The 18,073-nt window shown below is 47.1% G+C and overlaps 1 protein-coding gene across 1 annotated transcript; it reads left to right on the top strand.

The window, feature by feature from the left end:
- Positions 1 to 49: 49 nt before the first annotated feature.
- On the top strand, positions 50 to 17,629 carry MRPL37 (mitochondrial ribosomal protein L37). The gene is made up of 7 exons (XM_043877190.1): positions 50 to 462; positions 3,719 to 3,902; positions 3,990 to 4,105; positions 9,460 to 9,645; positions 11,749 to 11,906; positions 15,165 to 15,368; positions 17,168 to 17,629. Exons 1-7 carry the CDS (start codon positions 117 to 119, stop codon positions 17,243 to 17,245), a joined length of 1,272 nt encoding a protein of 423 aa, XP_043733125.1. The 5' UTR covers positions 50 to 116; the 3' UTR covers positions 17,246 to 17,629.
- The last annotated feature ends 444 nt before the right edge of the window (positions 17,630 to 18,073 follow it).

Here is an 18,073-nt window from a genome sequence, read left to right as displayed (position 1 = left end):
TTAAAGGACCTGCCACTCATAAAACGAACCTTGGCGGTCGGCCCTTTTCGTTCCCAGCAGGCCTTGCGCGCGGGAAGATGGCGGCGTCCAGGTGGAGGTCTTGAGAGCAGATTGGCATGGCGTTGGCGTCGGGGCCCGCGAGGCGGGCGCTGGCTCGCCCTTGGCGGCTCGGCCTTGAGGGCTGCGGGGTCCCGAGACGCGGTGCGTACGAGTGGGGCGTGCGATCCACGAGAAAGCCGGAGCCTCCTCCCCTGGATAGGGTGTATGAGATTCCAGGACTGGAGCCCATAACCTTCGCAGGGAAGATGCACTTTATGCCCGGGATGGCACGACCAGTCTTCCCGCCCTGGGACCCCGGCTGGACGCACCCGAAGTTCCGCCGCTTGCCCCCGCTGCAGGAGCACCCGCTATACAAGGATGAGGTCTGCTACGTCTTCCACCAGCGTTGCCGCCTCCTCGAGGGTGAGGCCCCAGGACGGCCGGGAGGGGACCTTGTTCCTCTATCCAGCACTAACCCCGACCTTCTGTGGGGTTGGGCAAGACTTTGAAACTGTGGGTCTTGGTTTCTTCGTCTGCGAAATGGGCCCGGTATTGAGTCTTATTTCTGAGAATTGTCAGGATTAAGTGGGATGTAAAGACTAGCATGTGTGAGGGAGTTTTAGTTTTTGTGGCCAAGTGAAGAGACATGGTTTCTAGACCTAGCCCTGCCTCTCACTCTGTGCGTGATTTGGGGTAAGTGACTGAAGCTTCTTGAGCCTCTGTCTCCTGTGAATTGAGTGGTTTTGACAGTGACCCAACTCTTGCACCTTGGAGATGTAACTGTTTAAGAATTAGATGGAGGGGGATTATAGTGCGTAGAGATGGCAGAAACAGTGCTTAACCTGCAGGTCTATTGCGTCTTTTCACAGGATTGGTAACTGTGACAGAGGGGAGTGATTTGGCAGTGATTTGCTCATAGGTGCACTGTGGGTATCTAGTAAAGCCAGGGCTACACCTCTGGTTTCCCAGATCAGTGACCTTTGTCAGAGGTCAGAGCTGAGATGTTTTTGAGGGAAAAGATCTGGACCTAAAAACCATCTAGTCCCTCCTCACCCTTTCACTCTCTCTAAGGACAGGTCAGAATGACTTTAGCCAAAACCATCTGTAGGTTTGGGGCAGTACTAGAAATTATGTTCCAGAGTCCCGTGGAGGGCGGTCTCTAGTGAGTTCTCCTACCCATTGTTTCCAACTCATTCTTCCTTAGTCCCTAAATCAGGCTGGGGTAAGGACAGGTCCTGAAAATACAGAATGGTCCAGATAAGTGGGAGCAGAATTTTCTAATGAGTAATTAGGGAAGAAAGAGACCAGGCAGGATTTGGGGACTCAGCCAGAGAAAAAATCCTAGGTTTGAGGAGAAGTCAACTGGCCAGCCTCTTAAACTGCTCAAACCCATGCCTGAAAGCTGGTTTTTTCAGCCTTTAAACACTTCCAGTGTCCTCGCAAGGTGCTGTGAAGGACCTCAGAAGACTTGGCACACTTGCGTGACCCCGGTAACATTACTATGTGGATGAATTGCATTAGATATATTTTAGAAGTTAAAGTTAACTTGTTTGACTAGGCTGAAAACATATCCTACGCTTTCACTGTTTGCAGAGAGGTTCTGTAAAGTCTATAATAAAATTCTATAAGATACAGGGCTAGAGAAGCAGATTGGGGTAATGGAGAGATCCTGGGCTTTAACGTAAATGCTCTCCTCCCAACCCCATCGCTTACAAGTTTTGAGACTTGAAACAAAGTCCTTCATCTCTCTTGAGTTCCATCCTCCATTTCATGAAAGCCCATCCAACTTGTCGATAAAGCTCCTGGTACAGAGTAGATGGTAATGTTCAGTAAATGGGAGCTCTGTTACATATTATTCATATACTAGTGAACCATAAATTCTTAATATTTTATCCATGTTCAAATTCTAGGAACAGTTGCAGTGTTGGGACTAAAACTTGGGTTACCGGACCCCCAGTCCAGGGTTCTTTCTGCTGTACCACACAATCAAGAAGTTAAATTTCTAAATATTTGTGTTTCTGATATATTATGAACCTTACAATGAAAAGCTTCAATGCCTTTCGTTTGTCATCACAAGAGAAATTGAGAGTGTTTTCCTTCAAAGTGTTCTGGGTTTGCTTTAATCCCATTGTTTTTCAAATGAAGATGTTTTCCTGAGTCAGGTGATGTTTTTTCAACTGGAATGAGTAGCAGTCACCAGCGCTCTGCCAGCTGACAAACATAGTCGTCAAAGAGAAAGCAGTATTAACTCTGAGAGTTAGAGGACTGGTATGTGGACTTCGTGCAGAATTTAGGCCCCTATGTCTGCGCCTCTTCCTCCTTTAGGGAAGTGAGTTTTGGGGAAAGTGAAGCAAGGGAGTTTTGCCTGGCACCGCAGCCCCATCCCCCTGAGAGTAGGATGGTTAAATTAGTTTTTAAAGACTAAGCACTCTGGATCAAATCTTTGTTCTTCCTCTTTTTCCTGAGAAGCGTTTTGAGCATCTTATAGAAATTTTATAGTACAGCCAGATTAAATTAAAAATAGGTGAGGGGATGAGCGTAGAAACAGTGAGGTGAGTATAAAAAATCCTTTCCGTGAGGTTGTACTTATATAGGGGAGCACCAGAATTGGCTCTCAGCTTGCTGGCAGTCAACAGATGGTACAGAGATGGGGTCCACTGACCAGGCCCATTGCCTTTTTCTATAAATCATACATACCTGTTTACTTGTTACCTATGGTTGCTTTTGTGCTAGAGTGGCAGAGCTGAGTAGTTGTGACAGAGACTGTATGGCCCAGAAGCTGAAGATATTTACTCTCTGGCCCTTTAAGAAAGAATTTGGCCCCTGATATAGAGAAACATTTTGAGTTAACGTAGTTCACCGTGTCCAAAAGACAAAATAGTACTCTACCCGGGAAAAGCCAACCCTTCTTGTACAGAGGCCAAAAAGAAGTTCAGAAGGCCTCGGAGGACCCAGTATAATAAATTGAAAAACATCTTCAGAAGGATTCTTTTAACAAATATAGCAGTACAGTTCATATGGCTTCTTCATACAAAATTCTGCTTATAAAATGGCTCATTATATAATCTCAGAGGTAGATGTGAAAAATTATCTGGTGCTCCCAAACTCAGCGCTCCTCAAGTTATTCATGATCCAGAAGATATTTCCTTTATTTCTGAAAGCTTCTTTTCCTTGATAAAGCAGCATGTGCTTAATGCTGGGCCTGTATCTATTGAATGAAGTATATTTGGCAGACATGAGCTTTTCCAATCAGGGCTAGGGTGTGGGTTAATAGAAGGGATCTAGGTTTTGAAAGGTTGGCATCTATTGATCTAGGCCTGTATGCTAGGGTCTGAATCCTCTATACCTACAGACAGGCTACAAACGACCCTTGCCTGCAAGGTTCAGTCTCATGATCTCAGCCATTTTAATAGCTGTTTGAATTCTTCCTGTGGCGAGTACTGTACGTCAGTCAACTGTTAACTGTTTTTAAGCAGATGGTCATTCCTGGAGCTGAGTTGAAATCTGGTTCTCCTTGCTTCTGCTCTTTATTTTTAGTTCTGTCCCCTCAGATGTCAGAACAAATCCCATCTCTGTCTCAAGGCTGCTCTTTCCCCAAAATGCTACCAGGAAGGCATAAGCATCTTTTCCTGAATCATCTTTTTTTAGTGTTTGTTTTTTGTGATTGATGACCCTAAAGGTGTAAAGCAGGCCCTCTGGCTTACCAAGACCAAGTTAATAGAAGGCCTTCCTGAGAAAGTGCTTAGCCTTGCTGACAATCCAAGGAACCACATAGAGAACCAAGATGAACGCGTTCTGAGTGCGATCTCTCATGCTCGTCTCTGGCATTCTACTGAAGACATCCCCAAGAGAGAGACCTACTGGTAAGTTTCCCCCAAGTCAGTAAGATTTCCTACTGATGGATCTTGGAGTCAGCTTTACACCTCCAAATGTCTCTTCTTTTCTCCAAGCCCAGTCATTGTGGACAGCCTGATCCAGCTGTGTAAATCCCAGATTCTCAAGCATCCTTCTCTGGCCAGGCGGATCTGTGCTCAAAACAACATGTTATCCACTACCTGGAAACGAGGTTAGTCTTGTACACCAGAAAGGCCCTATCCTTTCCTTGTCTTTCTACTCTCAGCCCCACCACCAGCTTATGTTCCCATTCCTGCTGCCATACCTATTCTCACTCCCATCCTTCATGGTCTAGTTCTGTGGCTCGGACACATCCTCAGTGTCGTTAGTTTTTGCCCAGCCTTTTTCTCTTATAATCATTTCTTTCCAAGACTTAATTCACACCATATCAGTTGAGTGCCTCCAAGTGCCTAAATGTTGACCATAAGTTATAAAACACAGTCTGCACTCTCAAAGCTTATATTCTACTGCAAGAGCCTTCTTACGCTCATGCTTTTTTCCCAAATTCACTTTCTGCAGAGCTGCTAGACTGATCTTTCTAAAGTGCAGATTCTCTCTGTCCCTTCCCTGGTTCAAATCTTTTATTGTCTCCTAATAGCTTAACAGTTTATGGTGGTATCCAAGGTCTCCTGCGTTTTGACCACCAGCTGGTCTTTCTAGTCTTATCTCTTGCTCTGCCGTTCCCACCTCCATTCCCATGTTTATACTTGGCCACTTGCAGCTTTTTGGCATCAAGCTTTGCGTTTGCACGTGCTATACGCTCTGCAGGGAATGTTCTTTTCTGTTTTCCTCATTTGACTAATTTCTGCTTGCCTGTATGACTTAGCTCAAGCCCACGTCTCATGCAAATCCACAGATCAGCTCTCTGCTCCTTTTGTCCATATGCCTACTTTTGCCATAGCACACATTATACTATATTATGTTTTGTGATTATCTAGTATCTTTTCTATCTGCCCCACCAAACTGTGAACTTCTGATGATAGAGACTGTGTCTTATTTGTCCACAGTAACAGTGCCACACAGCAGGTGCTGACTAAAGGGACAGGTGAATCAATACCAAATCCCAGATGTTTTAGGTAGGGATGTTCCGAGAACACAGGTGTTGTCCTTGGTGGAATCTTGGAGCAGGGAAACCAGCTGTGAAACAGTGGGTTTTTAGGACATCGACTTGGTCAGGCTTCACCAGTTTGCCCCTGTGAGTATGGACTTCCTGGCAAAGAGTCAGCTTTGCAGAGGTAATGGCACCACTAAGGAAATTAGTGAACCTCATTAATAGAGGAGTGCTTGTTGGCCCATTATCAAGTATTACCTCTAATTAAACTGCCCCATTTGGAGCTGTCACTGGAGAAGGGATGTGGAGGGAATTGAATTGGAAACCACAGTAGAGTATTCTGTGGGGAGAATCTAAAACTCAAGGTTACGAGAGGTCCAGGCACATTTATCTTCCTTGCAGATTATATGCGAACAAACAGGAAGTACTTGAGAAAACTGTTCTTGAAGTGTGGGTATGAGGTGTTTTAACAGGTGGGTCAGAGTTTATCCATCCACAGATTTAGTATCCCTTTTTGCATAGCCAGTAAGGGAGGGCCCATGTTAATTAAATGACAGTGGTATTGGTCAGACCAGTTTTTAGACATACAGCATCATCAGCCTTGGTCCATTCCCATCACATTGTGATTGTAGTATTTGATTTATATTTCTGAAAACTCAAGGACCTTCAGAGAAAAATTTGCCCCTGTGGAGAGTCCGTAGGAGGCCGTTGTCCAGGAGACTTTCTAGATGGCATTCATCTTCCTGTGGGCACCTCTGTGAGGGGCATCTGCTCGCGTTCACAGCGGCAGGCTTGCTGCTTAGTCAGATGTGCATTCACTTGCTCATACACCTGTGTCTCCTTGTGGCAGAGTATGCTCATCTGACTTATGTGAGGCTTCCTGACTGGCTCGTTTTTTTTTAACTGAGTTACTGAGGTCAGTTGAACCCTTTTCCTGGGTTTAGCAGCCTTTCTGCTTAGCCTGTGGTCTCAGGACTTCTCTCTCCCTCCCTCCTTCCTACTGTATCATGCTCCAGTTATCTGCACTGACTTCCCCTAAGCTCTGCCATGCAGCAGCAGGCTTTTGTACCATGGAACATATTACTCCTCCTTCACTAGAAGTTTCCTCCCCTTCCTGGCAAACTCTGACCCAGCAGTTTTCAACCAAGGGTGGTTTAATCCTCTAGGGGAGATTTGGCTTTGTCTGGAGACATTTTTGTCCTGACTTGAAGCAGAGCCGGGGCTGGTAGTGAAAGCTCTGTTGGCATCTAGTGAGCAGAGGCCAGGGATGCTGCCAGATACCTACAGTGTATAGGACAGCCTCCCTCACCAAAGAACTACCTAAAATGTGAACAGCACCAAAGTTGAGAAGCTCTGCTCTTATCCATCTTTCAGAAGCAAGTTTGAAGGCATTGCTTCTTTCAGGCAGCTTCCCAGACCTCCCAGAGGAGGTCGATTTCCCCACCTCTGCTGTCTCCCAGTGTTGGAGCACTTACTCCCTCGTCAACTCTTGAGAGGAACTCTCTGCTCAAGAGAGTTAAACTGGTCCCCAGCGTAGAGCAGGTGATTGGGAAGATCCAAACCCACAGCCTCTGAGCCCACAGAGATCACCAGGCCTCACGGTTCATTGGAAAGAACACAGGGAGAAGAGTGCACTGGTGAGTCCCTCTCTCAAGAAACCCCAGAGTAACACCTTAACCAAAGTTTTCTGGTTTTTTCTTTTCTATTTTTTAGGATAAAAGCTTTATTTTTAGCTAATCTTTTTTTAAAATTTATTTTATAGTGAAGTATAGTTAATTTTAAAAATACTGTTTTTCCAGTGTACAACAAAGTGGTTTAGTTATATGTATACATATTTTCTTTTCAGACTTTTTCCCCATATATGTTATTACAGTGGTCCTTATTGACTATTTTATATGTATAGCAGTGTGTATATGTTAATCCCAACTGCCTGACTATCTCTCCCTGCCCCCTGCCACCCTTTCCCTGTGGTAACCCTTCGTTTGTTTCTAATTCTGTGAGTCTGTTTCCATTTTGTAAATAAGTTCATTTGTTTAGATTCCACATATAAGTGATATCGTATGATACTTGTCTTTCTCTGTCTGACTTCAGTTAGTATGATAGTCTCTAGGTCTATTAGTGTTGCTTTTTTATGGGGAGTAATATTCCACTGTAGGGCTTCCTTGGTGCCTCCGTGGTAAAGAATCCGGGTCGATGGACATTTAGGTTGTCTCCTTATCTTGGCTATTGTATGTAGTGCTGCAGTGAACCTCAGGGTACATGTATCTTTTCTTTTTTTTTTTTTCCATTTATTTTTGTTAGTTGGAGGCTAATTACTTTACAATATTGTAGTGGTTTTTGCCATACATTGACATGAATCAGCCATGGATTTACATGTATTGCCCATCCCGATCTCCCCTGCATGTGTCTTTTCAAAGTATGGCTTTCTTTGGATATCTGCCCAGGAGTGGAATTACTCGATCATATGGTAGCTCTATTTTTAATTTTTTAAGGAATCTGCATACCATTCTTCACAGCGGCTGTACCAATTTACATTTCCATCAACAACGTAGGCGGGTTCCCTTTCCTCCACACACTATCCAGCACTTATTGTTTTTAGGCTTTTTGATCATGGCCATTCTGACTGGTGTGAGGTGATACCTCATAGTAGTTTTGACTTCCATTTCTCTAATAATGATGTGATGGTTTGGTCACTAAGTTGTGTCTGACTTTTTTGGGACCCCGTGGACTGTATTCTGCCAGGCTCCTCTGTCCATGGGATTTTCCAGGCAAGAATATTGGAGTGGGTTGCCATTTTCTTCTCCAAGGGATCTTCCTGATCCAGGAATTGAACCCAGGTCTCCTGCATTGCAGGCAGATTCTTTACCTACTGAGTTCTCTGATATTAAGTATCTTTTCATGTGCTTTTTGGCCATCTGTATGTCTTCTTCAGAGAAATGTCTATTTAGATCTTCTGCCCATTTTTTGATTGGGTTGTTTTTTTGATATTGAGGTGCATGAGCTGTTTGTTTATTTTGGAGATTAATCCCTTGTCAGTTGCATTGTTTGCAACTGTTTTCTCCCATTTTGTGGGTTGTCTTTTGTTTTATTTATGGTTTCCTTTGCTGTGCGAAAGCTTTTAAGTTTGAATAGGTTCTAGTTTGTTTGTTTTCGTTAGGAAGTGGATAGGAAAATGTATCACTGCAATTTATGACAAAGAGTGTTCTATTGGGTTGGCCAAGAGGTTTGTTCAGATTTTTCTGTAATAAACCTGAACAAACCTTTTGACCAACCTAATACCTATATTTTCCTCTGAATTTTATAGTATCTGGTCTTCCCTTCAGGCTTGTGCAGTATTCCTGGTGGGAAGGACTGGTGCTTGCCCATTGATGGGTGGAGCTGGGTCTTGTCCCTCTGGTGGGCAGGGCTGTGTCAAGGGGTGTGTTGAGAGGTGGCTGTGGGCTCAGGAAGACTGAGCAGCCTGTCTGCTGATGAGTGGGACTGTGTTCCCGCTCTAGGGTCCCATATGGGCTGTTGGGTGGGGCCAGGACTTGGCATCAAAGTGGCAGCCTCCAGGACAGCTCACACCAACTTAGTACTCCCCAGTACCTCTCCACCGTGGGTTTCCGTGGCCCCAGTGTGACCACAGCCGCCCCTGCCCCCCAACCCCCTCGCCCCCCAGGAGACCCTCTAAGGTCAGCAGTAGGATCCTGTGAGCTCGGTGCTTTTCCCCCTGGGTCCTGGTGCTCTTAGAAGACCCTGCATCCACCTTCCAGGAGTGGCATTTCTTCCTATTCCAGCCCTGTTGAGATTCTGCGGTCAAGCCCTGCTGGCCTTGAAACCAAGTGCCCTGGGACTTCCTCCTCCTGGTGCCAGACCGCCAGGTGGAGGAACCTTTTGTAGGGCTCAGAACTTGAGAACCTCTGTGATACAATTATTTTCCAGTTTGTGGCTCACTCACTTGGATGGTATGGGATTTGATTATGTCACAAATGTAACACTCCTACCATCTTGTCTTTGTCTTTGTAAGTAGAATATCTTCTTTGGTAGCTTCCAGTTCTTTTTGATGATAGTTGTTCCACAGTTGGTTGTTCCCATGTTTTTGTGAGAGGAGGTGAGCTCAGGTCCTTCCTCCACCATCTTGTCTTCGCGTCCCCTTCTAGTCTATAGAATGAAGATCACTAGATTGAACTCCAGTCCTGTTAGGTGCTTTTTCTGTGACTTCAGCCTGGCCACTCAGTCTTTTGAATCTGATGTTAATTGTCTCCTCAGGCGTAGCAGAGGCAGAGAATGGCATCCAGACATGAAGTGAAGAAGGCTCACCTGCTTATATGATAAGCACAAGGATGAATTTCCAAAGTTGTATTTTCTGTGATGAGGCAGATCAGATAGTGAAGCTGTAAAAGACTTGAGGAGCATAGCAGGATGAAAGCTTTTGACTTTCCCTAGCTAAGGCTTTAGACCAGATTAGACTAACTGCCTTTCTCCCTGTTTAGAGTCTACTTTGATTCAGGTCCATGGTTCCAGTGGAGCCCAGCTGAATGCCAAGGATCCTCTGCCTCCCATTGCCTCCCAAGAGGAAGTGGAAGCTACTACAAATCATGTTCTCGAGACTTTCTATCCCATATCTCCCACTATCAGCCTTCAGGAATGCCATATTTATGATGTGAATGACAACACGGGTAAGTATCAAAGCCTTTGACTTTTAGGCAGCATGCAGATGAGGGACAGGCTTTTTCCGAAGAGAAAGGAAACGTTGAGTACTTACTAAGTATTAGGATCTCATGTGCATTTTCTCCTCAGAGCCATGTAGCAGCCCTATGACATAGGTGTTGTTAACCCTAAGGAAACTAAGACTCTGGGTAGTTGTGATAGACTCAGAGGCTGACTTTACTTTTGACCCCTAAGAAGTCATTCTGTTGCATCAGTTTTAATGGGTAGCTTGAGGGGCTTTTGACCAGGCATCAAATGTTTCCTTTATTTATAATTCTCTTGAAAGATACCCCCTCTCTGTGCACCCTATAAACTCTGGCCAACCTTCTGCTAGGATGGAGGAAGCCCACAGTTCTTGAATGGGGCTATTCACCCCACCTCCATTCGAACAAAGCACCACCACTTCCCCAGTGAGACACGACAGAAACTAAGGAGTCGGCCTGGGGAGGCCTGCAGTTCCTGCCATTCACCCAGTCATTATGAGCTGCCATGTCTTCCTCCTTAACCTCTCTTCCTTTCCACAGCTATGCCTCAGTCAGCCCCCACTGTCTCTCACCCAGCCCTTTACCCCAGTCTCTTTATGGGCTAGCATGACTCGGGCCATTTCCTCTCTCGTCCCTCTAGTTCACAGTTCCAGAGTAGTCTTTCTAGAATGTAGATTTAATCCCATCGCTCTTCATGCCCATCTCCCCACTGCCTGTTGGATAAAGTTTGAACTCCTTAGCTTATCATACAAGGGCCTTCACATCGCCCTCTGCCCCTCTCTCCAGCCCCATCTTTGCCTCCTCGCCCACAGGCTCCCTTTATTCCCACTGTGCTTTTCTCACCACCGTGCTCTGGCACTTTCTTTTCCCTCTGCCTGCACTCTGACCATTCGCCCCTCTCTCTCTTCAGCTAAATAACTACTCATCTGTCATAATTCGCCTTCGGACTCACTTCTTCCCAGAAATGCTCTACAACCTCGCAGTCTGGTCAGGGCCCTTTGATCTGTCCTCACCCAGCCCCCTGGCTCCCCTCGTGTCCTGACATGTCCCTCTGCATGGATGTGATCAGTTTTCCTGTCTGTCTCCCCTCTAGACTTGGTGAGCTCCTCAAAGGCAATCGTAAGCGCTGTGTGGGCTCTGTCCCTGGTGCCTGTCTTAGAGCTTGGCACAGAGTGAGTGCTGAGTGATGCGTATTCACACATGCGGAGGAATCAAGGCAGACAGGAAAGTCGGGTCTCTCTTAAGTGATGCCCTCCCCTGGGATTTTCAGAGCCCACACTTTCCCAGCCTCTTTGTTCCTCCATTTCATCCACTTTTGCCAATCCTGGTCCTTCCCTGTAGCAGCCTCCAGCCTCCGAGGGTTTGCCCGTGGGTATGCAAGGGAAGAAACGGTGACCTGGCAGGGTTGTGGCTGAGATGAACGAGTGCTGAACTTGGATTCTCAGCACTGTGTTGTGGGGTATGAGACCCTGTTTGTTACTGATAATGAAGTATTTTGCAAGAGATTTGCTTTTTAAAAAGATAATTACTATAGGTTTTAGGTTATCTTTCTAATATCACTGTCATCTGTATACCTGATTGAATGAGAAACGGGTGGGATTAGAGCTAGCCAGCAAGAATCACGTGGAACAGGTAAGCAAACATTTTCTATAAAGAACCAAATGGTATTTTAGGTTTTGTAGGCCACATATAGTCTCTGTCACAGCTATTTAATAGATATATGTAAACGAGTGGGTGTGGTTGTGCTCCGGTAAAAATTTTATTTTCAAAAACAAGCCAGATTAGGGACTTCCCTGGCAGTCCAGTGGTTAGAACCTCACCTTCCGAGGCAGGTTCTCTCCCTGGTCAGAGAGCTAAGATCCCATATGCCTTCCAGCCAAAAATCCAAAACCCAGAACAGAAGCAATATTGTAACAAATTCAATGAAGACTTTAAAAACAGTCCACCACCACCACAACAAAATCTTTAAAAAAAAAAAACAAAAACCAAAATATGTAGTGTCTGGCACTAAGCTAAGGTGGGGTGACTTTCCTGAGGCTTTGGGCGGGCCAACTAACCTGTCCCTCCACATGACGACGTGTCTTGCAGGATTCCGAGAGGGCTATCCTTACCCGTATCCCCACACCTTGTATCTGCTGGAGTCAGCCAACTTGCGAGCACGCCGCTTTCAGCCAGATCAGTTGCGGGCCAAGATGATCCTGTTTGCCTTCGGCAGTGCGCTGGCTCAGGCCCGGCTCCTGTATGGGGTATGTGTGTGGGGAAGACCACCGAGCTGTCTTACGTTGTGTCGGTTTCCTGCCTTACCCTGCTCAAAGGAAAGGAAGTATGGAGGGAATTCTTTTGCTTGACTGAAGCGGTTCAGGGAGAGGCACTTCCACTCACCCTACCACCTGCTGGGGGCCTACAGTGTGTGTGTCTTTACATAAGATGCCTCATCACAATAGCCCACAAGGTTTCATTGTGATCCCCATTTTTCAGATTATACTTCTGAATCCCAGGAAAGCTAATAAGCAGCTTGTCCAGCATTACACACAGTACATGGTGGACAAGATGGCCTCAACTCCTGAGGCTTCAGTTATATGTCCTCCAGCACTCTGCCTCTAAACTGCACTAACAGAGCCTGAGCACAGGGGTTTATCAGGAAGGCAGGAGGTGGCCCAGGCCTGCCTGCCCTCTCAGGACAGGTTCTGAAGACCCAACATACCACTTGGATGGTCGCCCCTTGATTCTGAGAGGAGGTCTCAGGGACCTAGATGTTATAGAATGCAAGCTGAGTGGTTGTCACACAATGCTGGCCCAAGATTGGAGGAAAGCCTGGCTGGGGAGCAAAGGCCTCCAGGCAGGAGATAGCAATAGCGAAGTCCCCAAACAGGCCTGGGACACCAGACCCCTGGTTTTGTGTGTGTGTTGAAAGGGGGAGGGGAAGAATGTTTTTGAGAGCTGCTATCAGGCTCCCAGGTCTTGATTAGAACCTAAGGCCCTCCTGGAGGAGCAGTGAACTTCAGAATGTTCTTTTTCTCATCCTCCTTGGTCTAGGAACTAGGTGGGGTTGGTACAGTGTGGTTAGCTTGATGAGATAGGGAGTAGAATGGACCTTGTCTGTATTGAGCATCTGCTACATGCCAAACGTTTAACTAGGGCTCCTTATAGCGGTGGTTCTCAAAATATGATCCTGAATTGTTAGCAGCATGAACACCATCAAGGGACTTGTTGGAAATGTGAATTCTCAGATCACCTGACATCCTGCATCAGAAGGTCTGGGGGTGGAGCCTGGAGGTCAGCTTTAACAAGCCCTCCAGGTGATGCTGGTACAAACTTGAAAACCACAACACTAAAATTTGAGAACTACCGCATTATTAATCCTTATAGCAGCCCCCTTGTGGCAGATACTAGTAGCTTCATTTACAGATGAAGAAACAGGTTCAGAGAGGCTCAGTAACTTCCCCAGGGTAACACAGCTAAGAGATTAGCAGCTGTTGTATCTTTCTGTGACATTTTTGTGTCTTTCCAGTCCTTGGGAGGTTATCTTAATTTCTATTCTCTGACATATTTTTTGAAGGCTCTGGAAGGTTGGGTAACTTGCCTAGGATCCTACAGCTAAAGAGTAGGGAGGCAGGCATTAGAACCTTGATCTCTCCAGCCTCAGGGGACGTGCTGCCTCCTGACGGTGGGGCAGGAGAGGGAGGCAGAGAGTGTCACATGCCAGGCCCCAGGCCTGCAGGCTCATTGTAGCTCCTGTGCCAGCAACGCTGTCACTAATTGCCACCCAGTTGGGTAGGAGAGGAGGCCTCCTCCAGCCCCTCCAGGTACAAATTATTCCTGGGGATGTGAAGTTGAGCAATTATGGGAAGAGCCTCTGTGTAAAAGGTAAAATTGCTGGGAAATTTATGTACTACCTGCAGTTTTATTGATCTGTAGAGGGAGATAAGAGTCAATACAGAATTCTCAGCTAACACTTAGAGGTACTTTTCTTTTTATTTATTTCTCATGCAGCTAAGAACAGGTATTTCTAAGGCCAGCAGTCCCAGTGTGGCCCTCACTGAGGTCTGCCATTAGCTATTCCTAATGTCAGATTCAGCCCTAGAGCGGTGAATGTAGTAGGCAGCATCTTTGAATCAAGGACGCTTTGCTTCACGGGGCCTGCCTATTGAATCCTTTGTCCATTGGGTAGCAGTCATCAGACTGGATTCCTGCAGACTCAGTAGGGTGAACATATGACTTGTCATCGAAACTGGAATACTGCTGAGAGTGACAGAGGTGCTACCATCAGATACAGTGGGACACTAGGTGTAAACTAGAACAGTAAGATTTTAAGAGATTTAACAGCCTGGGTCTTGTCCTGGATCACCTTGAGTGAGTTATACCGCCTCTCTGAATCTGTTTCCTCATCTGTTAAATGTGTATGCCGTGTCATACCATGCTAAGTTGCTTTAGTTGTGTCTGACTCTTTGTGACCCCAAGGACTGTAGCCTGCCAGGCTTCTCTGTCCATGGAATTTTCCAGGCAAGAATACTAGAGTGGGTCGCCGTTCCCTCCTCCAGGGGATCTTCCTGACCCAGGGATCGAACACATGTCTTCTGTGGCTTTTGCAGAGCAGCGGATTCTTTACTGCTGAGCCACCGGGGAAGAGACCTAACTGGGTATATACCACTGGATTTATAAGATTAGAGGTGACTGTGTGAGACTGCTGTGATGCCCGGGACATGAGAGGCCTTTAGTAAATGATTGCTAGTATGTTACTGTTATCAGTGGCACTGATGGAAAGGGATAATTAGCAAATGTGTCGACCGGCGAAAGCCTGGGGCTGACACAGCTGGAGTGGACACTCGGGAATCTGACACACTCAGAGTTGCATTTTGAGAGCCCAAAGCCCAGGTGAGATGCCTGCCTGCAGGCTTAGGACGTTCCGAGAAGCCCGGCCCTGAGGGGTAAAGTAAGGCAGAGAGAAGGTGTGTCTGACTGAGCACCAGCCACTGTGGATGCTGATGTCACATGTCGTTGTAACCTCAGACAAGTCACTGCCGCAGCTGGTCTGTCTCCTCAACCATCAGATGGAGTGAGAGCTGAATGAGGTCATGTCTGTCATATGCACTGACCCTCCAGGTCAGCATTTGATAAGTGTCATCATTGTCACCGTCAGGTTACACCATGAGTTGGGTTTCCCGTTGTTAACCTCCCAGCTCATCTTCCCTTACTGTGCAGCTTGCCTGGCAATCGCCTCTCAGTGGCAGGAATTAGTACTTTAGTGTGCTCAAGTTGAAGAGCAGGTACGCTGGGGCCACGATTGATCTGAGCCCAGGGAGAGCCAGGCTGGGTATGTGCGAGAAGGCCTAGCCCTGGACAGTGCCCTTAGCTCCACCTTCTATTTTCATCTTTCCTTGTAGGAAAACCACTCAGTGGGGTAGGGGGTTATTTAAAAGGCCAGAACTAGAAATTGCCTGGTTTGTGCTGTTCTTATGCCTCGCCATTTCTGATTGCATTTCCTTGTCCTCTTTTCCTCTCAGAATGACCCTAAGGTTTTGGAGCAGCCAGTAGTAGTGCAGAGCGTGGGCACCGATGGGCGTGTCTTCCAATTCCTGGTGCTGCAACTGAATACCACAGATCTGGCTTCTGAGGAGGGCGTCAAGAATCTAGTCTGGGTGGACTCCGATCAGCTCCTCTATCAGCACTTCTGGTGTCTCCCGGTGATCAAAAAGAAGGTGGTTGTGGTAAGTCGAGCCATCTCTGGCTTGGTGATTGGACTGGGGCAGTGGCTCATCCTCCCCAGAGAGAGCCTGGCTTGGGGTTGAAGGAGTGCTTGTGAGTGGAGCACTGGCTTCAGGAACCTCATGTTCAGGACCTCAGTCTGCCTGGAGGGCTGCTTCAGCCCAGTCCATCATTCTAAAACAGCACCTTCCACCCTGGGCCCTGCCCAGCTCTTCGCACTCCCCTCTGCACCCCCACCACGCTCCACTCCTCTCAGTTCTGTCTCCAGTTGCCTGAGCAGCTCAGGATCCTAATAAGTTGTGCTCTTTTTATAGAGGAGGCTCCTTCCTTCTTGCACCCCACTCCCTCTTCCTCCACTCGCCCTTCCCCATTTCTCTTGCATCTGGTTGTCCTTATTTGTCATTCCAGGTTTAGCCTAAAGCCCAACATCCCAGTCCTAGCCCTGCTCGAGTTCCTCGGGTAGGTCGCCATAGCCTGGGTGTCCCCATCACGGCGCAGTCACACTGCTGTCCTGCGGTTGTCTGTTCATGTGTTCTCCTCTGTTAAACTGAGCCCCGAGCTCCTGGAAGGCCGAGTCTGTGAATGACGTGTTCATTCATTTCACTCCACAGACAGGGAATTCCTCTGTGGACTGTCCCTCACTGCTGCACCTCCAGTGCTTAGCTGACTGAGACCAGGCCTGTGTTCTGTGCTCTGGGCAGTGACCATGTCTTAACAGATTCATAATATAATATCAGGCTGTGATAAAGCCTGTAAAGAGACAGGACAGGATTTGGGGGTGAGAGAGAACAGCCTGGGTGTACTGCTGGGTCTGTGGCTCACTAGCTCTGTGTCACGCAGGGCCTGAGTAGATTTGCTTAATGGGGTTGATGAGTCTTTGAACATCATCTGTATGTTAGTTGAATAACGAGTTCTATCAATATTGACATACCCTTGAAATGCCTGCTGGTGTGAGCCCTTCTCTCTGGCCCCAGACCCTGTCCTTTGTCCCTCGCCTGTGTAGCCACATCAGCCACCTCCGTACATCTCTACTCTTAGCTGTCCTCTGTCTCCTCTTCTTGGCTTCAGGTGCTTTTCTCTGAACCTCTTCCTTCCATGAGCATGACTTAGTGCCAGGCCTGTCCTGGTGTGGTCACGTGGCTCCTCCTTACCCATCTCTTCCTCTAGCCACCCCACCTCCACCAGCACGGCCCTGGGCTCCAGCCTCACCCTTTCTTTTTCTTCCTAGCCCTTTCTAGTTGCCCTTTAGTACTCATTCATACATGTTCTCTTCTATGTATGGAAGTCAGTTATTTTACTCTCCCGCTTTCTTAGCATCTTTTTCCTACTTCATGATGAGGCCTATCACCCTTCATTACCACTATTTGCACCCCTGGCTGGAAGCTCCTTGAGGGCGGGAGCCAGATTCAAGTAACTATTGGGTTTCCAGCGCTGGGCACAGCTCTCATACAGAGAAAGCTCCTGATAAGTGTGTGTGGGATGAGTGAGGAATTCTCATCCCTGGGAGTTAAAAGGAGCAAATGAAACACTTTTTCGTGGTGGTTGAGTTGAGAGGGACTAGGGATCAGGGCAGGGTTAGCAGGTAAGTTGGCCGAGAGGCGCAGAGACGCCTTCTGGCCTCCTCTCGAGCCCAGCCCCCGCCTGGCATCACTTGGCACCAGCTCCCCAGCACTCCTTCTTGATCGCAAGAGAAAGAAACAGTTATTATCCAGGCACTTAGGATTTACATAAAACCGACCTTTGTTTTAATTGCTGCCATTAAACCTAGTAGCAAGATCCTAATGGGCTGTTTTCTTTCCAGGAACCTGTTGGGCCGACTGGTTTCCAGCCAGAGACATTCAGGAAGTTTTTAGCTCTGTATTTGCACGGTGCTGTGTGAGCCAAGGACTGTTCTGAGGCCGGAGCCGCCTGCGCCCCGCTCTTCCTGAGGGTCCTGGAGCCTGGATGGTGCCTGACGCCGCAGCGCTCCTCTGGCCGGTGGTCTCGCCGACAATAAAAGAGCCCTTCCGGCGCTCCGGAGCCTGGGTTTGTTGTCAGGGTGCTTCCAGGTGGGGCACCCACAGCTACGCACAGGCCCTGCCCCTGAGTCTGCCTCTGTTGCGAGGGCCAGTCCTGGAGCTTCACCTGCCCCAGCTTTGTCTGTGACCCATCTTGTGACTTTACATAAGAATCTTCCTCTCTCTGAGTTTCAATTTCATCATCTGAAAATTTGTGGCTAATGTGACCTACATTGTTTTACAGACTATAAATTATGTGTATGTAATGATTGCTTCCTATTAGGTGCTCTGGAATGGTCACTAGGTTCTGTGGGAATTTTTTAAATTATGGACACATTCCACAGTGACTGCAGGAAATCTGAATAGAATATTCAGTGTAAAAAAAAAAAAAAAAAAGAATATTCAGTGTAGATTTCCCGCTAGTATCTTGGTTAATGGACTGAGTACATCCCTGGTTCAGCTGACCTCTCTTCAGATAACATCAAGCCCTGCTCTGGTCCAGGCAGCTCATACACAGCATCTTGTTCAGTCCTCACACAGACTTTGCAAGGTAAGTGTCATTTCCACATACAAGAAAAGTGTTGAGAGTGCCTGCTGTGTGCTGGGCTCTCTTCTGGGCCCCGTAGTTGAGGAGGTGCAGGTAGTGTAAGGAATCACTGAAGGTTACACAGCTGAAATTTTAGGTCCGCTCCCTTAGGAAACTCTGAGGT

The sequence above is a fragment of the Cervus elaphus genome, chromosome 20, assembly GCF_910594005.1.
Source record: "Cervus elaphus chromosome 20, mCerEla1.1, whole genome shotgun sequence".
NCBI classification, from domain to species: Eukaryota; Metazoa; Chordata; class Mammalia; order Artiodactyla; family Cervidae; genus Cervus; species Cervus elaphus.
Note: the sequence above shows the minus strand (reverse complement) of the source record. Positions and strands in the feature narration are given on the sequence as shown.

Coding starts and splice junctions, on each gene's coding strand:
- MRPL37 (XM_043877190.1), top strand. CDS start 117: ATGGCGTTGGCGTCGGGGCCCGCGAGGCGGGCGCTGGCTCGCCCTTGG. Junction 4,106..9,459: donor ATCCACTACCTGGAAACGAG/GTTAGTCTTGTA, acceptor CTCCCTGTTTAG/AGTCTACTTTGATTCAGGTC. Junction 11,907..15,164: donor AGGCCCGGCTCCTGTATGGG/GTATGTGTGTGG, acceptor TTTTCCTCTCAG/AATGACCCTAAGGTTTTGGA.